The 25,402-nt window shown below is 41.1% G+C and overlaps 1 protein-coding gene across 1 annotated transcript in view; it reads right to left on the minus strand.

Moving 5' to 3' along the window:
* Positions 1-12,077: 12,077 nt before the first annotated feature.
* KL (klotho) overlaps positions 12,078-25,402 on the minus strand; it is a 38,108-nt gene continuing 24,783 nt past the window's right edge. The window contains exons 2-5 of the mRNA XM_027557446.1: positions 22,700-23,210; positions 21,371-21,639; positions 14,918-16,019; positions 12,078-14,381 (exon numbers count right to left, since the gene is read on the minus strand). Coding sequence (XP_027413247.1) covers positions 14,044-14,381; positions 14,918-16,019; positions 21,371-21,639; positions 22,700-23,210 — 2,220 coding nt within the window. The 3' untranslated portion in view covers positions 12,078-14,043. The remainder of the gene's footprint in view (positions 14,382-14,917; positions 16,020-21,370; positions 21,640-22,699; positions 23,211-25,402) is intronic.

The raw sequence follows: 25,402 nt of genomic DNA on the forward strand, positions 1-25,402 counted from the left end.
TATGATCTTCTTTTAAATAACTGAGAAGTCATTTCAAGACTTTGTACAGCCCTGGGGTAATCACTATGAACACCAATTATCATTATAAATATTACTAAAAAGAAGTCTGATTGGCAAAACTCCAGGTAATAGAGTTCAACTGAGCCTCAGTAACTGGAAAAAAAAAGTGAACTCTTTTCAAATAACCACCTATAATGCATTTTTATCCCTTTTCATTAAGTATTTATTCATGTAAGAAATATTTCTCAAGCAACTAATATACACGCTAGGGAATAACAAGTCAGCTAAGACGCAGTCCCCCGCTCAGAGCATTTTCTAATCTAATGGAAACAATCAGACAATCGCATGAGTCCTGGTAAGAGGTGGTGGGTGCTGATTCTAACATTCAGCAAGGCTGAGGGTGAACAAGCCAGAGGTCCCGAGAAGACAGACTTGACAGCAAATGTCAGCTGACTGTGGGGAGCCGTGACACACATTGAAAGTATTTGAAGAGAGAAGTGACCGAATCAAAATGATGTGCAGAATGGACACAAGCCAGGAAACCATGTAGGGATTACTGGAAAAAAATGTAAGTGAAAAGTTCAAAGAGGACAATGGCAGCAAGTATCCAAATGAAGGTAGATGCTAGAAATACCAGAATGAAAAAAATCCACAGAATTTCATACCTGAATGTCTCCACCGACTGACTGGAGAAAAGGAAACAAAAGAGTTCATTGGAAGGAAAAGAAAATGAACAGAAGGCTACAGAGACATCCAACAAGAGACATCCATTATGAATGCACGGAGAACGCTCACTGTTGGCAAAGTCATTTTATGATGATCTTGACATTATGTAACGGTATTCAGAAATAAAATACTCACTTGTCATTTGCATTCCAAAATATTGTGGATAAAAACATAAATTCATGGTAGCACGATATTCTTAAAGACTTTTAAAGACATCAGTGCAAGTCATCTTTGTGTGTGTGCTCAGTCACTCAGTCATATCCAACTGTCTGTGACTCCATGGACTGCAGCCCATCAGGCTTCTCTGTCCATGGGATTCTCCAAGTAAGAATACTGTAGTGGGTTGCCATTTCCTCCTCCAGGGAATCTTCCCAATCCAAGGATCAACCTGCACCTCCTGTTTGGCAGGCAGATTTTTTACAACTGAGCCACCTGGATACCCACGAGTGATCTTCACATGCATCAGATATGCACAGTTTCCACTTAACTTTAACAAAATCACAAGGGTGAATCAGGATGATGGATGTTGAAGAGAACCAGATCCAGCTGTCCAAAAGTCCATCATATAAACAGCTATGATCCTTCGTGGACTTTGTAGATTTGTGCTTTACTACCAGGGCTGGAGAGATTGCTGAGATGTTCGGTTCAGTTCAGTCACTCAGTGGTGTCCAACTCTTGTGACCCCACAGACTGCAGCATGCCAGGCTTCCCTGTCCATCACCAATTCCCAGAGCTTACTCAAACTCATGTCCATTGAGTCAGTGATGCCATCCAACCATCTTATCCTCTGTCCTCTCCTCCTGCCTTTAATCTTTCCCAGCATCAGGGTCTTTTCAAATGAGTCAGCTCTTTGCATCAGGTTGCCAAAGGACTGGAGTTTCAGCTTCAGCATCAGTCCTTCCAATGAATATTCAGGACTGATTTCCTTTAAGATGAACCAGTTTGATCTCCGTGCGGTCCAAGGGACTCTCAAGAGTCTTCTCCAACACCACAGTTCAAAAGCATCAGTTCTTCAGCGCTCAACTTTCTTTATGGTCCAACTCTCACATCCATACATGACTATTGGAAAAACCATAGCTTTGAGTAAATGGACCTTTATTGGCAAAGTACTGTCTTCTGCTTTTTAATATGCTGTCTAGGTTGGTCATAGCTTTTCTTCCAAGGAGCAAGCATCTTTTAATTTTATGGTTGCAGTTATCATCTGCCGTGATTTTGGAGCCCCCAAAAATAAAGTCTCTTACTGTTTCCATTGCTTCCCCATCTATTTGACATGAAGTGATGGGACCAGATGCCATGATCTTAGTTTTCTGAATGCTGAGTTTTAAGCCAACTTTTTCACTCTTCTCTTTCACTTTCATTAAGAGGCTCTTTAGTTCTTCACTTTCTGCCATAGGGATGGTGTCATCTGCATATCTGAGGTTACTGATATTTCTCCTGGCAATCTTGATTCCAGCCTGTGGTTCATCCAGCCTGGCATTTTGTATGACGTACTCTGCATAGAAGTTAAATAAGCAGGGTGACTATATACAGCCTTGACGTTCTCCTTTCCCCATTTGGAACCAGTCTGTTGTTCCATGTCCAGTTCCAACTGTTGCTTCTTGACCTGCATACAGATTTCTCAGGAGGCAGGTTAGGTGGTCTGGTATTCCGAGCTCTTGAAGAATTTTCCACAATTTTTTGTGATCCACACAGTCAAAGTCTTTGGCGTAGTCAATGAAGCAGATGTTTTTCTGGAATTCTCTTACTTTTTCTGTGATCCAACGGATGTTAGCAATTTGATCTCTGCTTCCTCTGCCTTTTCTAAATCCAGCTTGAACATCCAGAAGTTCTCGGTTCATGGACTGTTGAAGTCTCACTTGGACAATTTTGAGCATTACTTTGCTAGCATGTGAGATGAATACAATTGTGGGGTAGTTTGAACATTCTTTGGCATTGCCTTTGAGACCTGGGTTTGATCCCTCGGTTGGAAAGATCCCCTGGAGAAGGAAATGGCAACCCCTCCAGTATTCTTGCCTGGAGAATTCCATGGACAGAGGAGCCTGGTGGGTTACAACTCATAGTGTTGCAGAGTTGGACATGACTGAGCAACTTTCACCTTTTACTTTCTTTGGGATTGGAATTAAAACTGACTTTTTCCAGTCCTGGGGCCACTGCTGGGTTTTTCAAATTTGCTGGGATATTGAGTGTGGCACTTTCACAGCACCATCTTTTAGGATTTGAAATAGCTTAGCAGGAATTCCATCACCTCCACTAGCTTTGTTCATAGTGATGCTTCCTAAGACCTACTTGACTTCACATTCCAGGATGTCTGGCTCTAGGTGAGTGATCACACCATCATGGTTATCTGGGTCATGAAGATCATTTTTGTACAGTTCTTCTGTGTATTCCTGCTGCTGCTAAGTCGCTTCAGTTGTGTCTGACTCTGTGCAACCGCATAGATGGCAGCCCACCAGGCTCCTCTGTCCCTGGGATTCTCCAGGCAAGAATACTGGAGTGGGTTGCCATTGCCTTCTGCGGTATTCTTGCTACCTCTTCTTAATACCTTCTGTTTCTTCTAGGTGCATACCATTTCTGTCCTTAATTGTGCCCATCTTCCATGAATTGTGCCCATCTTTGCTGAGATGTTAGGGATTATATTTTGCAATTGTATTGCAGTTGGGTTGACAACAGTCTCACAGTTTGCTTTATAAACTCTACAGCATTTCACTGACTCTATCCTTTCTTTCTCTATCTCTTTAGTGATGATGGGCAGCAAGTCATTGCTCCATCCTAACAACAGGTAAAAGGCTGAACAGACTGAAAACTCAGTAGTTGTTCTGGGATCCATAAAACAGGGTAGGACACAGGGCACACTGCTGCCCCCAACTGGAGAGAGAAGACAGACAAACAAAGGACATCACGCCTTCCCAAGCAGAGGCTCATGAAGGGAAACCACCCCAGGAGTCAATGAAAGTGAGTGAAGTTGCTCAGTCGTGTCCGACTCTTTGCAACCCCATGGACTGTAGCCCACCAGGCTCCTCCATCCATGGGATTTCCAGGCAAGAGTACTGGAGTGGGAAGTCAGTACAGGGTAAGAAAACCTGAACTGTAATTCACGAATTGCCAGAGGTTCCGGGTGGACAACTCTGAGAGTTAAAAAACTTGCTGGTGGTCCAGTAGTTAAGACTCCGCGCTTCCACTGCAGGAGCACGGCTTCGATCCTTGGTCGGGACCATGCCACAGAGTGCAGCCAAAAACTAACCAACCAAAAAGCTTCAAGCAGACCCCGTCATAGGAGAAAAGAAACCATTTTGAAATATGCCAGAGCACTCTGGCATATTAAATGTAAGACCAGTTAACTATAAAACTTTTAGAGGAAAATATAGGCAGAACACTCCTTGACAGAAATAGAAAGACTGGATCCACTCTCTATTTTAGATCCACCTCCTAGAATAATGAAAATAAAAACAAAAAAAAAACAAATGGGACCTAATTAAACTTAAAATAATTCAAAAAATACATACACCCCAGTGTTCACTGCATCATTATTTACAATAGCCAAGACATGGAAGCAACCTGCTGCTGCTGCTTGGTCGCTTCAGTCGTGTCTGACTCTGTGCAACCCCATAGACAGCAGCCCACCAGGCTCCCCCGGCCCTGGGATTCTCCAGGCAAGAACACTGGAGTGGGTTGCCATTTCCTTCTCCAATGCAGGAAAGTGAAAAGTGAAAGTGAAAAGTGAAAGTGAAGTCGCTCAGTCGTGTCCGACCCTCAGCGACCCCATGGACTGCAGCCTTCCAGGCTCCTCTGTCCATGGGATTTTCCAGGCAAGAGTATCTAAATGTCCATTAACAGAGGAATGAATAGAGATGATGTGGTAAATATATACAATGAAATACTACTCAGGCATAAAAATGAATAAATAATGCCACTTGCAACAACATGGATAAACCTAGAGATTTTCGTACTAAGGAAAGTCAGAGAAAGACAAATATCATATCACTTTTATGTGGAATCTTAAAAAAATGATACAAATGAACTTATTTATAAAACAGAAACAGACTCACAGATGTTAAACACAAACTTATGGTTACCAAGGGGGAAAGTTTGGTTGGGGGGATAGATTAGGAGTTTGGGATTCTTACTAACTGGTTTAATAGATGTTGGAGAGGAGGTTCCTATATGGTTGTTTGAGGGATGGATATAGTTTGAGATTAACATATACACACTGCTGTATATAAAATAGATAACCAATAAGGACCTACTGTATAGCACAAGGAACTCTACTCAATACTCTGTAATAACTTAAATGGGAAAAGAGTCTGGAAAAGAATGGATCTATGTTTCTGCATAATCGAATCACTTTGCTGTATACCTGAAAATATCACAACACTGTAAATCAACTGTACCCCAATATAATAGAAAAATTAAATTTAATAAAGACATAAGCAAGTATCGTTCGTATCATCATTTTAGATTCTTTCCTGCACTGTGTCCAGTCTACTTTACAGAAGGGCTTAAAACCCATCAAGCGGTCTTCGTTTCTGATCCAGTGTTTTTGATCTCTAGCACTTCTTGGAGGTTCCTTCTGAGACTCCCATCTCGCTCCGTACACTGCCCATTTGTCCCTGTATGTTGTATTCTCTATCCACTAGAGTCCTTGGGATATTAATCATAGCTGTTTTACATTCCCGGTCTGATAATTCCAAAATTCCTGACCCCCTTCATCCTGCTTGATGACCATGACGCCCTGCCTTCTTCACCTATTTGGTGCTGAGCCCAATCTCAATCCTCTATTGCAATAATCATGATCCCTAGTCATTTGTCTTGAATAATAAAGTTGGAGAGGTACTGTTGTTGTTTTCTTCTGTTCCTGTTTGCCGGAGGTTTCTGTTGAGACACTCTCAAGCTCAGAGATTTCTGATTCACAGTTTAAACTTTCCATTTTAATCACCTGGGAGCTTTAAACAATACCTCTGTCTAGATCCCACCCCAAGAGAATCAGATTTAATCAGTCTGGGGATGTTTAAAAGCTCCCACATGACTCTAATGTGTAACCAAGGTTGAAGCCCACTGGTGTTGATAACTCCCTCTCTATACATACTAGAACAATAAGACTCCATGGACTTGGTGACTTGCTCCAGGTTATAAAGAAAATTGAAGAACAGGACTAGAAACCAGGAAATTCCGATCGGGTTTGGGGCTTTCCTTCCACATTGAGGCCTCTGTTCCCAGCTGAGGAACTGGCTTGACCCTTGTTCCCCAGAGACATCTCCATTCACCTGCTATTGTTTCTCATCTTAGGAATGTTCTGGTTTTCTTGTTCTTGTTCAGTTGCTGTTGTGTCCAAGTTTTTGCGACCCTCATGGACTGCAGCACACCAGGCTTCCCTGTCCTTCACAAAGTTCCCAGAGTTAGCTCAAACTCATGGCAACTGAGTCTGTGACGTCATCCAAACATCTCATCCTCTGTCGCCCTCTTCTTCTTTAGCCCTCAGTCTTTCCCAGCATCAGGTTTTTTTTTTTTTTTTTAAGAGTCAGCTCTTTGCACCCATGGCCAAAGTATTGGAGCTTCAGCTTCAGCATCAGTCCTTTCAATGAATATTCAGGGTTGATTTCCTTTAGGATTGACTGGTTTTGATCTCCTTGCAGCCCACAGGACTCTCAAGAATCTTCTCCAACACCACAGTTCAAAAGCATCAATTCTTTGGCACTCAGCTTTCTTTATGGTCCAACTCTCACATCTGTACATGACTACTGGAAAAACCATAGCTTTGACTAGACAGACCTTTGTTGGTCTGGCTTTCTGGACACACCTTAAAGCCTCTCTCACCATTTTTGTTTGTTTGTTTGTTTGTTTTTAACTGAAGGATAATAGCTTTATAGTATTGTGTTGGTTTCTGCTGAACATTGACATGAATCAGCCATAGGTACACATGTGCTCCCTCCCTCTTGATCATCCCACCCACCTCCCTCCCCATCCCACCCCTCTAGGTTGTTCAGTTCAGTCGCTCAGTCGTGTCCAACTCTTTGCTACCCCATGAATCACAGCACGCCAGGCCTCCCTGTCCATCACCAACTCCCAGAGTTCACTCAGACTCACATCCATCAAGTTGGTGATGCCATCCAGCCATCTCATCCTCTGTCGTCCCCTTCTCCTCCTGCCCCCAATCCCTCCCAGCATCAGAGTCTTTTCCAATAAGTCAACTCTTCGCATGAGGTGGCCAAAGTACTGGAGTTTCAGCTTTAGCATCATTCCTTCCAAAGAAATCCCAGGGCTGATCTCCTTCAGAATGGACTGGTTGGATCTCCTTGCAGTCCAAGGGACTCTCAAGAGTCTTCTCCAACACCACAGTTAAAAAGCATCAATTCTTCAGTGCTCAGCTTTCTTCACAGTCCAACTCTCACATCCATACATGACCACAGGAAAAACCATAGCCTTGACTAGAACGAACCTTTGTCGGCAAAGTAATGTCTCTGCTTTTGAATATGCTATCTAGGTTGGTCTAAACTTTCCTTCCAAGGAGCAAGCGTCTTTTAATTTCATGGCTGCAGTCACCATCTGCAGTGATTTTGGAGCCCAGAAAAATGAAGTCTGACACTGTTTCCACTGTTTCCCCATCTATTTCCCATGAAGTGATGGAACCAGATGCCATGATCTTCGTTTTCTGAATGTTGAGCTTTAAGCCAACTTTTTCACACTCCTCTTTCACTTTCATCAAGAGGCTTTTTAGTTCCTCTTCACTTTCTGCCATAAGGGTGGTGTCATCTGCATATCTGAGGTGATTGATATTTCTCCCAGCAATCTTGATTCCAGCTTGTGCTTCTTCCAGCCCAGCGTTTCTCATGATGTACTCTGCATAGAAGTTAAATAAGCAGGGTGACCATATACAGCCTTGACATACTCCTTTTCCTATTTGGAACCAGTCTGTTGTTTCATGTCCAGTTCTAACTGTTGCTTCCTGACCTGCATATAGGTTTCTCAAGAGGCAGGTCAGGTGGTCTGGTATTCCCATCTCTTTCAGAATTTTCCACAGTTTATTGTGATCCACACAGTCAAAGGCCTTGGCATAGTCAACAGAACCCGATTTGAGCTTCCTGAGTCATACAGCAAACTCCCATTGACTATCTATTTTACAAATGGTAATGTATGTTCTTCCATGTTACTCTCTCCATACACCCACCATCTCTTCCCCTCACCCCACTCCGTATCCGTAAGTCTGTTCTCTATGTCTGTGTCTCCAGTGTTGCCCTGCAAAGAACTTCATCAGTACCATCTTTCTAGATTCCATATATATCTCTTAGAGGAAAACACAGGCAGAACACTCTATGATATAAACCACAGCAAGATCCTTTATGGCCCATCTCTTAAAGTAATGGAAATAAAAACAAAAATAAACAAGTGGGATCTAATTAAACGTAAAAGCTTTTGCACAGCAAAAGAAACTATAAACAAGGTAAAAAGACAAGCCTCAGAATTGGAGAAAATAACAGCCAATGAAATAACTGACAAAGGATTCATTTCCAAAGTATACAAGCAGCTCATACAAGTCAATACCAGAAAAACAAACTACCCAATCAAAATCTGGGAAACAGACCTAAACAGATATTTCTCCAAAGAAGACATACACATGGCTAACAAACACATGAAAAGATGCTCAACATCACTCATTATTAGAGAAATGCAAATCAAAACCACAATGAGCTATCACCTCTCTCACAGTTTTCATCTTGGTTTTGCATCCCTCCCCTCCTCCACTGGGCCCAGTCTCATAGCACTGAAATCATTCTCAGACTCTTCAGCCTCTTTGTAAATAAACGCCCTTCCCTTTACCCTGGACTAACCTTCTCTGAGCATCGCTTCTCCACATGACCCTCTTGATACGAACCCAAAACTCATCGTGAGTTCTGACATCCCAGCTACTGGCTCAGTCCTTTTGTCCTTCTGTCTCCCTCACCTTCTTGCACCCACTTCTCTCGGGGGACCCCCTTTGCCAAACTGCAGGTGCTGCAGCCATCTTCCCAAGGGCACTTCAGAGAGTGGGGACTGTGGTAAAAGTCATCTGCATTTTGAAATCGCACCCCTTGATTCTGAGGCCCAGCTCCACCCACAGGCTCTCCCCAATCCAGCAAGCCTTCATGGGCTTCCTGGCTTCCCTCACCTCCTCCCTTCCTGTCTATGAACCACTTCTGCCCAGACCCCTGCACTGCAAGGAGCTTGCAGCTCTAATCTTGTCAGTCTGGTGAACCAGTAACCCCCACTGTGTTGGTTTTGTTAGTTCATTAAATCCAAGACAGGCACAGATAAAATAAGGACATTTTAGAATGGTACCACTTTGGAAGAAAATCTGGTCATGTTGTCCTTCGCTAATGGAATATTTTCACCTGACTCGTCAGTCTTTAGCTCTAATTATATCTCCATTTCACCGCTCCGTGGCTTACCACTACTGCCCCTGTCGATTGAAATGTTTTATTTTGAAGTCTTTGGACTACTTGCCAGAGACTTATAATACCCATAATTTAAAGAGGGGAAAAAAAAAAACTTATAAAGCCTCCATGTCTTAGATGAAACATCAACAGCCTTGAAACACTATAGAACTTTCAAATCTAACAACTCAAAACTAAACTAGCTAAAGCTTTGATTCACATATAGATGGAGATCAAAACAGGCTGAAATGCTTTAGGCAACATTTATGCTTACGGCCATAATTAGACAACCGCTATAATATTGAAAGGAAAACGAATTTTACAAACTAATCAATTGAGCCTTTCAAAAGGAAAAAAAAGTCAGCTTATTCCAGCAATTAATTAAGGGGCAATGTTTCAGTTGCAAATAATTTATATCAAATAAGTAAACTCATTTAAAATTAATTAGCATTACCATAAATAAACATACTGAAGACTATACCAAAATCCGAAACTCTACCAAACATTTTTGAATCACATAAAAATTTAGCTAATGGGCCTCCAATTATTACCAACTAAATAACAAATAAACAAATTTAAGTGTTTTGCCTGTCATTAGATTATTTCAAAAGGGCAGATGGCACAACAAATCTGATATAGAAACATCTTCTGTCAAATCATCTTCAGGATTCTAACAATCCAACATTTGTAAAATTCAAATCCAAGAAAAGAGTCTAGTATTACTAAGTAAATGTGGGCACTGATTTTTGTTTGTTTAGTTTTACCAAGGACTTTCTATGAAGATGTATATTCAAAGCCACAAATAAAATAACTAAAGGGCTTCTGGGTGTATCATTTGACTGCAATAGGCCCTGGTTTTATGTTACTGAGCTCTAAAAATCTGATTAACGAGAAGGAAACCACACTCACATTAAGTGAAATTAGTCTAGGAAAAAATACTTCTAGGGTAGGTGCTTTATTTACTGAATATTTACTATGTTCACCACTGTGCTGCAGCAGGTTATTCCCATTTTACATATGAGGAAACTGAGGCTCAGTGAATTTTGAACATGGGTCTTGCTGACTCTTTCCCCTATACTTTTCTGACTCCATTAATATGTAGGTTGAAGTGTTTTTTCTTCTCTAATCTATTGGATCAAAAAAGGAGCTGAATATCAGTCACCATGTCACAGTCATGTCGTGAAACGGGATTTCACCATGTTTTAGGTGTCTTGTCACAGTTGTTACTGGCATTTCCACCCTTTATTCAAGGTTCCTTGTGGTTTTTCTTGACTTCTACTTGATATCAAAGGGTATTTACCACAAATGTATGAAACAAAAATGGTTTAGGAATTGCACTATAACAAATAAAACTCCAACAATATTTAATGGTTATAAAAACTGATAAAGGTAATGGGTCTGAGCAAAAAGCTACATATTCTAGGAGATTACAAGTATCCACAGAGGACGTAAAGAGATTCCTTCCAAATGAGCTCCCTATTTTTATTTACAGATAAGGGAATTTAACCTGATAACAAGTCTTACAAACAAAAAAGGTTACTGACTAGTTGAGGGACAGTGTGAATGATGAAGAGCTATAATCCTCTCATCTAGTTATTAGTCTAGAAGTGATGATAGGATAGCTATTTACTGCCTTGCCACCTAGAAAAACAGGTTATCAAAGGTTATTACAAGTAAGTCATCATTCGCTCCTCTGAATACAAAGAACCGAGCTGTGTGTCACCTAATACACAGCAGTTTCTCTTTCTTGACAGATGGTCCCTACTAAATCAGTCTCTGGACAAAGGTGGTATCAGCGAGCTGATTCTATTCATTCATTAACTCCATCATTCCTTCCCACATCTTTTGAACTAATAGTGTCTTTTTATATTTTAATGTGACTACTAGAAAATTTAAAATATGTGGCTTGTATTATATCTCTGTTGAAGGGCTCTATAAAATTTTTTTTTTTTTAAGAAATGCTTCTGAGGCATTAGTAGATTCTAATTACTATCTGTGCAAGTCAAAAAATAAAATGAAAAATGACCTTAAATGAATCTGAAAGTCCATCCTTCCAAACTAAGGCAAAATGAACGGGGCATAAGTGCAGGGCCCCCCACCTCCATTTCCTCCCCACCCCACTGCCAGTTCAAAGGAAGAAACCAGGGGCAATATGGGGGAAAAGCAAATATAACAGAAATTAGCCCAGAGACCTTGGGAGCCACGCTTACCACTAATGCCCCTGCAGAGCTGACCCCAAAAGGTTCTAAGGGATGCAGAATGGTCTCTCTCTATATATAGAGAGAGAGAGAATATAGAGAATGTCTATATATAGACAGTCTATATAGAATGTCTATATATATAGAATATAGAGAATGGTCTCTCTCTATACATATATAAAAAATATATATATATATATATGTTTTAAAACACATGTAAAGTAGTGAAAAATCCAAAATTTATCAACATAAAGCATTAATGAAAAATGTAAGGCCCAGAGAAGCCGGTTAAGAAATGAGGATTCTTCACCCCATTGGACTAGAAAGGCTTTCTAGCCCCTCCCACTGCCACCCCCCCAACCCCACCCCCCCCCAACCCCCCGCCGCCCCCGTTTCCAGCCTCATCTGGGAGGTGCCCTCTCTTCTTTGCTGCCCATGGGGAACCACCAATCTCCCACTGAGGACCAAAGGGTCTCAAAGCTAGCCTGATGCTCACCTGATAACTTTGTTGAGCAGTGCTGAGGTATCATTTCCCTTTGGTTCTTTGGTCTCTCTTTCACTGTCTGAAATTCCCTCTCAGATCAACCATAGGGACTAGCCTGGGGCACCCTCTCCACCCTTACCTTATTCCAGCCTCGAAGTTCACTCCTCCTGTTTTCAGATCCCTTTCTTCACCACTCAGATCATATTCTATGTGGTTTAAGTAACTCAAAAGAAAAACCCTTAAGAAATTTATCTAGTCATTTGATCATGTAAGAAGACAAAGTTGCAAGTAGATTTATTACAAGACTTTATCAAGGGACAAGATTACTTCTCTCTACACTGAAGGAAATTAAATACTGTAGCGGGAAAATTATTTTTAAACAACATCCATTATTTCACAGTAATTAACAATAAGAAACTGGTCTAACAAATAGGAATGATTAAATAAATTGTGATAAATTCACATAGTGGAGTTACTCCACAACTATTAAAAATCACGCTTTTGAAGACTAATGACAAAGGAAATGTACACAATGAAAATTAATAAACACGTAACTATTTACAATAAGATCTGACTATACAAAATATCATACATACACCATGTTAATAGTGACTACCTCAAGGTGGTGAAATTACACGTAATATTTTTTCTGTACATATAGTTTCTGTGATTTTAAATTTTTTACAATGAGCATATATTACTATTATAATCAGAAAAATATACACATAAAATAAACTATTATTCCCTAGTTTGTGATTTTTATGGTAAGCCCGATTTTTAAAAGAGTACCACCAAAAAGCTTATCTTTCATGGAAAAAAGTCATACCACCTCTAAAGATGATATATAATACAGTACAGTTTTTTTAAATTCACTAGAACCCTGTGTCAGCAAGATTAGTTATACCAGATATGATATTGGTTTATCTTGCTTGATATCATTTTGGCTTATCTATAAAATCATCCTCAACTCCAGTGTAATAGACTTCCCTGTTTGAAAATCAGCAAGATTTATTTAAGGGGCATTAAAGGATAAGACCCGATTAGCCCTTTCTAAAAAATCAGTAGCCCGTTGCAGTATAAAAGTTCAAAGCAAAACTCATGTAAAGCTAGCTCCACAGAAGTAGCAGCAAAAAATGTAAAATGGACATCAGCAATTATAGAAACAAACTTTCCAGGGTTATTAGACCAAAGGCTTTTGAACCTATTAAGAATTTTCAAAACTCAATTCAAAGAAATTATGGCACATTCTAAAGAAGAGAAAGTGGAGTCACTCCTCATAAAATGAGTTATTGTTTCATTCTTATTCTTTCAGAAAAGGTCACCTCATTCATTCCAAGGTCTTCTCTAAATAAAAGAGTTTATAATCAAATTAATTGCAGTGTTGCTCATAACAAGGACTTTTTCCTCCTTTCTGTCCCCTCCAGCCACTGCGCTATAATGCATTTCACAGTCGGTTTATGCTTTCTTAAGGGCCCAATATTGCATAATTCATGCTTATTTTTCTGCACACATTTAGTAAAAGTCCCCTATGTGCAGGCCCTCGATAGTGACACAAATCCCTCAAGAACTTGGGGCTTAGAGAGTGTCTCAAAATACAAAGAAATATATTTTATACTTACATAAGATACAGAATTCTGTAATTTGCTCTGCTAAGCACATCATTAAAAAGATATATAAATTAATACTAACAGTATTTGATAGAAACCTTGCTTTTAAAAGGAACATTCTAACCTAGGGCCCTTTGTCATCTGTTATATATTCTGCCATCTTCTTTTTCAAGGGAAACTTGGATCCACAGAGACCATTAGGCATATCATGGCAGTTCAGAATGGTTATTCAGGACTAAACATTTGATTCCAATACTTGCAATTATGATTTCAAGGCAAACATTACACACTGGAATGGGCACAGATAAAAATATTCTTCATCTTAGTTTATATAGAAATATTACAAGATGGTCTCCATTCTTCATGCTTTGTTATAGAATGTGTACAGAAATGATGGCCCTTATCAATCTTTTTTAACATACCTCCCCTGGAAATAGAACAAATTCAGGCACTATTCACATTATTCAATATTCTACAATCACGCTCATTTCAAAACCTAGCACATGTCATGAAAAGGTTTTCTAGAAGTCAGATATATAAAATCTACCTCACAACACTGAGAAGTGCAAATGTTAACAGCTGATGTGTGTGTATAATTATTTCAAATAAGAAAAATATCAAGACTATTTGTAACCTCTTCTGCCTTTCTTAGAGTAGTAAAAAATCAGAGAAAGAGAAATAACAAAGGCAAAAAGTAGAAAAGCTATGAAAGCCAGTAAAGACTTTCGGGTATGAAAAAAGCTGCACTCTGTACACAGGGTGAATTCTTCTGGACAAAATCTTCCCAGAGTTTCAGGACCTGGAAAGCCATTGTTGTCTATAATTTTCCTGTAATGTTTCATTGATGGTTTGGGCTCAAACTGATTTGCCGCATAACGATAGAGGCCAAACTTCGGAGCTGTGCGGTCGTTAAATGAATAAGCAAAGTATCCACAAAGATTGATACCATCCAATATATAGGCTAGAAAAACAAAAGGACAGGAGAAAAGTTATTAAAATATTTTGCCCACAACATTTTGCCTTTACCAAGCCCTGGTGCATCAGAGAAACTGTCAATACCATTTCAAACTACTTCCGATTAAATTAGATTTCATCAGTAAAGCTCCTTTTATCCGAAGACAAAGTGGCAACCATCAAGACAAATACTTAGGTACATTTAACATAGTAGGTTTTACATACTTTAATGATGTACTTGGGTTCAATCTTTAAGTATGTCAAGTAGGCAAGACTGCTATGAAGCCATCTAATACGGAGAAGAGATGGTCAGGGATCTGAGCAGCCTAGAATAGTTCCGAGTTATTTTTTCATCTTCCACTTTTAGTCAAACTCCTCTTTCCTTGGGGAAACTAGCTAACACTTGGACTGTTTCAGTGTTGTCAAGGAATGGATAGCACCTGCTCTGTGGGTGACGGTCTGTTTATATGTTTGAGAGTTTCTATGTATCAGGTTCTCAGTTGGCATAACCCCCAAGAGACCTCTGTACTGAGTGCTCCTTACCTTTCAGAGCTTCGTTCACGTAAGTCTGCATGTAATACACCCTCAGATTGTCCTGGGCTGCGTGCGGATCATCATCGATGCCGTTGGATATGATATACATGGGGAGGTCTCCGTACTTGGCCTTCAGCCAGTTCAGTACCTTGCGTAACCCCCAGGGCACCACGGCCACCTGACTGGGGGAGTTGAGCCAGGTGATGTCGGTCATTTCTTGCACGGCCAGGTAATCGTTGTATTTTATGGGATCTTCTTTCTCCCAGTCTACAAGGATGGTAGTGTAATGGCTCAACGCCAAAAAGTCAAAGGAACCCCGGATTAGCTTTTTTTCCTCGTCAGTGAAATAAGGGAGCAGGAAATTGTTTCTCTGGTTCAGCCAGTCTCTCATCACGCGTGGATAATCCCCGGAGCCGAAAATGGGCTCGGCCAGCCAACCGATGTCAAATTCCAGAACTCGCTCAGCCACCTCGCGGTCCTCCGGGGAGAAAGGGCAGGCGGGTTCTATCCAGTCCGCCTGCAGGGCGATGGATATTTTTCCTTTCTGCGAGCGCCTGAACCTCTCATCATACGTGCGCCAGGCCAGCGCGTGCGCCTTCAGGAGGTTGTGCCCCGCGCTGTAGGTCATGTTCCGCGTGGACGGCTCGTGCATCGTGATCCAGAACTTGACGTGGCGGCCGAGGTCTTGAAAGCACAGGCTGGCATACTCGGCAAAGGCCAGGGCGGTGTGGGGGTTCTCCCAGGCGCCGTGCCGGGCCAGGGGGGCCGGCAGTCCCTGGTGCGGGGCGGCCGGGCGCCACAGCGCCACCACCGGGGTGATGTTGGCGCGCACCAGCTCGCTGGCCACACAGCGGTAGAACCCCAGGACCGTGCGATTGACCTGGGACCGGTTCCCCAGCGGCAGAATCAGCGCCCAGTCCAGCGAGAAGTGGAAATGAGTCACGTGCATTTCCTGGAGTAAGGCGATCTGGGGTCGGATGGCGGCGAAGTCCACGCAGTAGGGTTTCCTCGTCTTGGTCAGAACCCCATCCACCTTGATGAGCCTCTTACTGCGGTGGACATCCCACAGGTAGACGTTGGGGTCAATGAACTGAGACAGGGTGGTGTCCACCTGGCGGGAGGAGAGGAACCGTTAGCCTCGCTTGGACAGTCCTGAAAAGTCGTTCGGTGCGGCTCTGGTTCTGTCAACAAACCAGCCAGCACGGTGGGCAAAAATACTGTAGAAACCTTCCTAGCTGGATTTTTAAACTGTTTTTCATAAATAGTTAAGTTCCTGGGGAAGAAAATATTCCACTTTGTTCGGTGCACATTGGTTTCACCCACAGTTCTCTGTAAGTCTGGAACTGTTACTTTAAGAAATCTGAATTTTTGGAGGTCACTTCAGATGACAAACATTAATAATCCTCACACATCTCTGGTCTGTGTTAAGCAAGCAGAGTATTTTGGACATTTTTCTTTTAGAATAAAAAATCACCAATGAAATGAGACTTTCAAATAAAAAAAAAAACAGACAAAAAATGATAAAGCTTAAAACCTGAGTGAGAGTCAGAAAATGAAATGATACTTAAAATTAAATTGTGTTTCTTAAAATCACATTCTAAATGGAGGTTTGCTAAAGGTCAAGGACATGGGAAGTATGCAAAACTACTGCCTTTATTGGCATTAGTGTCTATAACACAACTTAGCAAATTCACTCTGACTGATGGTAGAAAAAGACAGAGAATGTGGAAATCATCCACGTATAATGGGATATTTTAAAATAGCTTTTAAAAATTTCTAAATTCTTTTTCTGTGATGATCATGAGAACAATGGTTCTCAGTCTCTGATCTGTAAGACTACAAAATGAAAATAAGTATTTAGGAAACCTGGACAAACTACAAAGTCAAAATCACAAAATCCTCCCTCCACTTGCAAACAAAAATTTAAGTTTATTCCAAGGTGTGTGTGTGTGTGAAAGTCGCTCAGTCGTGTCTGACTCTTTGTGAGCCCATGGACTATATAGTCCATGGAATTCTCCAGGCCAGAATACTGGAATGGGTAGCCTTTCCCTTCTCCAGGGGATCTTCCCAATCCAGGGATCGAACCCAGGTCTATTGCATTGAAGGTGGATTCTTTACCAGCTGAGCCACAAGGGAAGCCCAAGAATACTGGAGTAGGTAGCCTACTCCTTCTCCAGGGGATCTTCCCAACCCAGGAATTGAACCAGGGTCTCCTGCATTGCAGGTGGACTCTTTACCAACTGAGCTATCAGGGAAGCTCTTATTCCCAAGGACCCACCACCTAAGCCAGTTTTCTCCTCAGAAATAAGCCTGTCAGAGTTGGTTCCTGAGTTTGACCCTCTATATAAAAGCAAAGGTCAAACTTTGGTTTTGAATCTCTAGCAGAGGTTTCCTTGCACTTTTCAGGCCCGTTGGAAATAAGCTTCTGTTTCTCTAGAGGGGTCAGTGCTGTGTTTATAAAGGAAAGTAATAAAATACAGCGTGTCAGAGGGAAATTGCTTTTTCTGGAGAATTGTCCTGTGTAGATCACCCCCGCATACATTTCCTCTAATTTGTGGGAATGCTGTCAGAAGTATTTTTCCACTGTGATGCACCCACAAATCATGTTTCCTCAACTTCGCAAGAAAAATATTTGCATGCTCTTTGGAAGTGAAACTGTTCATAGCTTGAAGGAATTCTTTGGATTATTTTTATAGAGCTCTGAGTTGACAAAATTCGTAACTTTTCTACCATAACTGTTCCAAAACAACAGCTCTTATTCAGTCCATCCGAAAACAAACATGAGATACAAAGGTGTCATTTCTGAGCAAAAAGTCTGTTTCTTTAAAATACAGGTCATTTATAAATGTGTATTTAGGCAATAGAATCTCCATTAATTTGTTTGACTTATTTATTAATAAAAAAATAATTAAGTCGAACCTTTCAGAAGGGTATGATGTTATGTGTTTAGTATATTATGGAAGAAATGTCTCCCTAATAGTAGCCAATGTTAAAAAAAGCTCTCCGTCCCCAGTACATAGCAGATTCTGTATTTACTATGAACATTAGTGGTTATGGAAAAACAAACCTCTTTGCTGGGGAATTAGGTCCAAGGACAATGACAATCCATGTGAATAAGCCTAAGATCAGACTTCAGACAGGTGTGTCATCTCAGACAGGTGAGATATAATTTAAAATTTTTTTCAGGTGAAATGCATGCATCATTCATACTGGGAATTTTTGAAATACTAGCCAGAAGTGAAAAGATAAATTTCAGTGGTTTAAAATTCAATTTTCATGACTCTAATATAATGCATTAAAAATATAGAGATCCGCTTGTAAATTAAAACATACCCATATACTTATCAGAACTTCCCTAACAAAAAACTCATTTTTGTTCTGTCAGTTAGGAAGTTAGCTTAGAAAGCACACTGCCAAAACAGTACAAAGCTCAAGGTGAAAAGCAGAAAGAATAAAATAGCAACTGCAGCCTTTTTCCACTAGAGAGCTTCTGGAGGAGTTCACGGTCATGGTGGTTTGTGTCTGGCTGGGTCAGCAAAGGAGACGACTGTGCGGCTCTGCAAGGTAGAGGTAGCCATGACCCTGAGCGGTGCAACCCGAGAGCAAAGCCCCAGGGCTGATGAGTGGCTGGCACTGGATCAAAGTCTAAACAACTGCTTCTAGGAAGCAGAAAAAGGAATTCTCTCCCCATCTCCCTTCCTCTTTGCTGCCATACTTGTTGCTTCTGATCAGTTTTCTTCTCTCTGGAGGAAACAGGATATATTCTTAAAATGTTCTCACCACTGACCAGTTCCCAAGACAAACACAATCCCTGGATGGGGAACAGAGCAGAAGTAAAAGAGACCTCCCCACATCATCCCCACTGCTCCCTGAGTTCACACCATCTGCACAGAAACACTGGCAGAGCCTTCTCTTCCTTCACAAAGGATGAAGCTGGGAATTACAGCCCTGGCTGGGCTGCTGTTGGAAATGGGACAGAGCACAAGTCCTCAGTGACTATGGTGGCCCAGGACCCAGCAGGAAGCAGGGCTCAGCAGAAGGTCGAGAGGCAGAACAGGGTTCAGGGACCAACAAGGATGGACTGCGGGATCGCCTTCCTCCTCTCTCCTCCACCACTAGCACCTCTTCTGTCCCTTCAGATCCTACTTGAACCTCACCATGGATCCCACTTGCAGGAGAGAAGTTAGAATGGGGAGTTTCTAAATAGCAGTGGGTTGAGGGAGACGGAGCAGACAGAGGAAAACCCCAAAGGAGCCAGGTAGAGCTCAGAGGACAAGCTACTGGGCTCAGATATTCTTGAGAACATAGCGTTCTTGGTTGCCTTTGAAATATAAGGAAGGGGGACTTCCCTGGCCGTCCAGTGGTTAAGACTTTGCCTTCCAGTGCGAGGGGTGGGGCTCGATATCTGGTCAGGGAGTTAAGATACCACATGTCTCATGGCCAAAAAAGCCAAAACATAAAACAGAAGCAATACTGTAACAAATTCAATGAAGACTTTTAAAATGCTTCATATTTTTTAAAATCTTTAAAAAATCTTAAGGAAGGGATTACTATGGTTGGATGGCACCATCAACTCAAAGGAAATGAGTTTGAGAAAACTCTGAGAGATAGTGAAGGACAGGGAAGCTTGGCATGCTGCAATCCATGGGGTCACAGAGTCGGACATGATTGAGCTACTGAACAACAACAAAGGAAGGGATTAAAGTCGAGACTGTCCTTAAAACTAACTGGAGGTCTGAATAAGATGTAAGCATAATATGACTCAGCAGGAAAAAAAAGTATTAAGGATCGTGTTGATTTATTTCCTAATGAATCAAAGATTTCAACTAGATATTTACCAGGAAACAGCAACTCGTTTCAACTAGAAGGCCTTTTCCCAGATCCAAGCACTCTCTTCAAATATCTCTTCTGAACCAAAAGGTAACAGAATACGATGCCCCAAAATACGACTGTAGAAGTCAAGGCACACCACCCCTAAAATGCCCCTTCAGGATATTATTTTGAGCTTCAGGCACTTGAAAAAATAGCAAATGCAAGCGAAGGGCTTTCTTTGAATTTCCCTTATCTGCTAGAGATGAATCCTCCAAAAGAAACTCAAAAGGATTGTCATAAATCTCCTTGTGGGAGTTTTGCCAATGAGGGAAGCCTGACTGTTATCACAGAAGAGGGCATCCGAAGTCAACATCACATTCAGGCAAACTTTGTCACAAGCTATCAGAGCTCCCATCTCTTCTTTTAAGGGCCTATTCATCTTTTCTAAATATCACTTACTTCTCCCCTTTTCCTATTAAGATGATATTTAAGCCTGAAATTTTAAGCCAGCTCGGCGAGTTACTCATTCTTCTCAGGGTATCTCCTATACATAAATGAGTATACATACTAATAAACTTCTGTTTGTTTTTCTCATGTGAATCTATCTCTTACTACAGGGGTCTCAGTTAAACACTCAGAAGGGTACAGGGGAAGTTATTTTTCCTCCCCTGCAGAACCAACAAAATGGCTAGAAGCACCGAACGTGCTATAAACGCTCTGTTCGTCTGTGGACACCAAACTTTGTTTCTATCTTGGTCTCTGTTTTCACACACAGACTTTGTTCAGCAACACCTCCATCCCCTACCACCCTGCTCACTTGCCACCACGCTCTGTTCACACTCATACTATTTGTGACCCATCATTTCCCCTCAATAGACTCCTCTGAAAGCAGGAATCATATCTTCCTCATCTCACTGTGTACTCCCCTTAACTGAGCCCTCTTCCCTCCCACAATTAACAAGATACACACGAAGCTTCCAAAAAGTGCTCACTAAAGTATTTAATCAAACCCTAGAAAACAGATTCCTTTGAAGCTGAAAAAATGAAGAATGATACTGAGGGCTAACTGCATAGAGGATGCTCAATAAGTATTTGGTTGACCATTTTGAAGAACTTCCTTACCATTTCAATTTGAAAACTGCTGTTAGAAATGGCATTCCGATCAGTGCATCACTGAGCAAGGGCTCTCATTCGGGGGTATTTCCACAATCTTGGGGGTTCCACAGGTATGCCTCAGGAGGGCTCTGCCTAATGTCCCTGCCTCCTTCTCAGCAGCTCCAGCGAGATCTCAGATAGTGTGGAGTTCTGTATTACATCTTGTTTATGGAAGAACTCAACAACTACTTTAAAAGGGATTGAAAACCACGGTATTAAAGAGAGTATTTTATCTTTTACTATCTTATCAGATCTTAAAGATGGATATATTTTAAATCTGTTCCCTTTCGAAGCTGATTTAAAGTGCAAGATGAAGCCAAGAACATTTTTGGAGAGAAGTGTGCAGCATTCCAAATGATGCCTTTTGTGCACTCACTAAGGAACCATGTTTGGCCTGAGGAATGGACCACGTGCCATGACAACCTAATAAGGAAGCACTACTTACTAGAGATAGGGCTTGGTGAGACTGCGGATTGGTTTTGTCAGCTGACTTACTTGAATGCAGTTGTCAACAACTCCCCAAGCAAAGTCACAGGGAAATGTCCCTTCTAGGGGTTGGTTTTCAGGTAAAGGAGGGAAGCCATTGTTCTCTATCAGCTTTTGGTAGAACAAGGCTGAAGACTTCGGCAACAGCTTCTTGTCCTGGCTTAGAAAGTCGACGTAGAAGAGTCCACGTCTGATGCTGTAGCCCCGGTGCCACTCGAAGCCATCCATGAGTGACCAGGCCGTGTACCCAATGACATCCACCCCGTCCAACCTGATGGCTGCAAAGGAAAGAGGACAAGAGCATCGTGACCCTGTGATGGGCACTCGCCACATGATTCAAGAGCATTTAGGGATTTTACTATTTCAGGAAATAAATTAAGTATAATGTTTAATGTTTGGTAAACTGATGACCTTTCTCACTGATGAAAGGCTCTGATAGAACCTAGTTCACGCATGCTCACTCATGTTCAACTCTTTGCAACCCACATGGACTGTAGTCCGCCAGGCTCCTCTGTCCATGGGATTTCCCAGGCAAGAATACTAGCATGGGTTGCTATTTCCTACTCCAGGTGATCTTCCCAACCCAGGGATCAAACACATGTCTCCTGGGTTGCTATTTCCTACTCCAGGTGATCTTCCCAACCCAGGGATCAAACACATGTCTCCTGCATTGGAAGACAGATTCTTTACCACTCTGCCACCTGGGAAGCTAGTAGAACCTAGAGAACTCTGCAAATAAATGTCCTCACAAATAAGCTTATCTTCAAAAAGTTTTTATTTGGATTTCCCTTATTTCTAATGGGTGCTCTTTGGGCCAAGGTGTCTCGTTCTACTTTTCTATCCTAAGTACCCACCTCTGTGCTTGATGGTGTAAATGAATTAAGTCTTTAAAGATACGGACTACTTACTCTTTGCCAGAAAATATTGATATCCCTTTTAAAAAAAAAAAAAACAAATACGAAGTGTTTTATTCAGTACAAGCAATCTAAGCTGGAAAAATGTATACAAGGATCTAAATATCTTGGGATTTACTTAATCTTTAATATAATGTAAAAATCTGGAGTAGTAACTCTGAAAGTCAAGTAATTTTAAACATTATAACCTTTATAATTACATAAACATTATAACATTTCTCATTTATGAAACGCACTTAAAAAATTAAGTTCCTCAAGCCCCCAGATGAGAAAGGTGCTATATAAATGCATTCCAACTATTGCCAAAATGAATTTCTACATTCTGATTAAAAACTATAAATTCACACAGTTTATTAAGATCATCTTAAGGATTGTTTTCCCAGTGGATTTTGACAGGAAATTAGGATTTCGTCTTCAACCCTACCTTTTAAGGTCTCCATTATGAATTTTTTGAGGTAATACATGTATTTGGCGTCATCTCTCTTGGTGGTCCCGGAAACAAACCAGCCATTCTCCACAATAAAGATTTGAGGGTGGTTATACTCAAGGTCAATCCAGGAAAGGAGTTGCCTCAGGCTGGGAGATTCCAGTTGGCGGAATTTCATCTGAGGGTCCAACAGTTGAAAACTCAAGGTTGGGCCAAAGGAAAGAGCAAAAAAGTCGGCTGTTCCCTTGATGAACTTCTTCTCAGATTCAGTAAAATCAGGCAGAAGAGATGAAAGGTTATTCTTCATGCTCTCAGGATAGTCTCCATCAATAAATATGGGTTTGGCAAACCAGCCCAGGACAAAGTCAAGAGATTTTTGACATTCTTGGATGCTGTGTTCAGTCATTCTTCGAGGACTGATCCAGTGGGAGCTTAGGGCAATGGACACCTGGCCTCCCTGAGTGGGGCGGAAGGAAGTATCGTAGAGATGCCAGATTTTGGCATGAGCCTATAAAGAGAAAAACCATGGTGAATTTATCTCTGATTGTGAGCAGAAAAACAACACATATTTGAAATTCCAGTTCTAGTTTCTCATCAAGTCTAACTAATGACTAATCCCTCAATGTAAAAGTCACCTTAAACCAATAAATAATTCCAGAGGTAAGTCAGGTCACAGTGAGCTGCTACCATAACTGGAATCATTGTCATTGTTTTTTAGCAGCCCATGGAAAAATATGAATTTCTAGTGTTGAATGTATTATTATTATTCATACTTTGAAAAGTTAATGGAATAAGAACTTGTAATATCTTACTACTTAACTGACTTTGGATTATGTACTTTTTTAATTAATAGGTTTCATGAAAAGAACCAATTCCACATGTGTGATTACACCAGGAATTTCTAAATAGGATTATATTTTCTTTTATCCTAAGAGACAGGGAGTTTTCAAGTTGACACAAGTTGTTGGAGTCAATTTAATATTTTGTATTCATCTCTCATAACAAAATTCTAACACGTGTTCTCACAATCTTTGTTCTTCTCTTTAAGAAGAATCAGTGCACTAAATTAAAGAACCAACTCCAATATCTAACCTTGGCCCACTCTCCAGAACTCTGGGACACTGCTGACTTATTGCCAACCCTTGCAGAGTGCAAGACACAAGCCAAAAGCAAAAAACACTTAAATGCAGCTTCAAGGAAATCAGATGTCCACAGTCAGCACTCAGCTGGGAGTTTCCTATAGCAATGAAATGGGCTTGGCCTCCATAAGATCAGCTGTAGACTCCCATAAGACCTTGCTGACTTCTGATATCTTATTTTCATTTGTTTCCCTTATATTTACAAAGAATAGTGGTTTTTTTCTTCCTTAAGTTTCTCTTACTTTTGAATTCCTGATTTACTCCCCCTGTTTGTATCTAAATACAAGAGCTATTTATCAGCCTTTTGCTCTCCTAACATATTCTCTTAGGAAACTCCATCCTAATTCTGTTTGATTCATATTCTCCCAATGATCTTGCCAATTTTCATTCCACTCCCTGGTCCTGAAGAAGCTCTTGCACTCATATGCCAAATATCCTCTTCCTTGCCCTTAATATTTTTCTCTTTGTTCATTTCAATGCAAGTGTCCAAGAATGGCCTCATCCTTATTCTTACCGGTTCAGCCAAACATTTCAATGGAATCAAATAATGCATTCTTTCATTTTTATTTTCTTAGTAAATACCTGCTATTCTTCATTTCATGAAATATATTTTATTTATGACCTGAGGCAGCTATCTATATGCTAAGAAGAAAAAAGAGAATAAAATATTGATCAGAAGAATAATGGCCTTTGCCTGTGTGATTCAAGGAACTAGCTGGATTTGTGAGGTGCCCCACCCTTCTCTGTCTTCCTCACCTCTATCAACCTATCTTACCCTTCCCAGCTGACAAGAAATCTCATCAGTGAAGAGTTAAACAGAACAGAAAGGGAGAAATTCAGGCTACAGTAGGCAGAATGTTAGACTAGAGGAATTTCCTAATTTGGCTGGTTTGAAGCCTACAGAGAGTCATGACCTAAACCTAACAGACATACCTCCACAGAACAAATGCTGTGATGGGGAAAGTCAGAAGGCCAGGGAGAAGTGTGAGTAGCCAAGAATTCCCAATCTGGGTCCGTTTAGCAGGTAGCCGAGTCAGAGCCATACAGGAGAATATCTACACTCACACAGCACTCTTCTAACCTTGAGTGCTTTGACATGGCTCAGAGGAGGTTTAGCAAGGAAACAAACGACCTTGGCTATAGAAAAGTGCATGTGCGGTATTTGATGGCAGATAAAATTCCTGTGCCACCACTTTCTGTGTGTGCTTTTGACCATATACCTTAACTTGAGTAGGTAAGACTAACTTTCATGTGTGTCTCACAGGCTATGCATGCATGCTAAGTCGCTTCAGTTGTGTCCGACTCTGTGCGACCCAATGGACAGCAGCCCACCAGGCTCCTCTGTTCACAGGATTCTCTAGGCAAGAATACTGGAGTGGGTTGCCATTTCCTTCTCCACTAATAGGCTATACTACTACTACTACTAAGTCACTTCAGTCCTGTCCGACTCTGTGCAACCCCATAGACGGCAGCCCAACAGGCTCTCCCATCCCTGGGATTCTCCAGGTAAGAACACTGGAGTGGGTTGCCATTTCCTTCTCCAATGCATGAAAGTGAAAAG

The sequence above is a fragment of the Bos indicus x Bos taurus genome, chromosome 12 (genome assembly GCF_003369695.1).
Source record: "Bos indicus x Bos taurus breed Angus x Brahman F1 hybrid chromosome 12, Bos_hybrid_MaternalHap_v2.0, whole genome shotgun sequence".
NCBI classification, from domain to species: domain Eukaryota; kingdom Metazoa; phylum Chordata; class Mammalia; order Artiodactyla; family Bovidae; genus Bos; species Bos indicus x Bos taurus.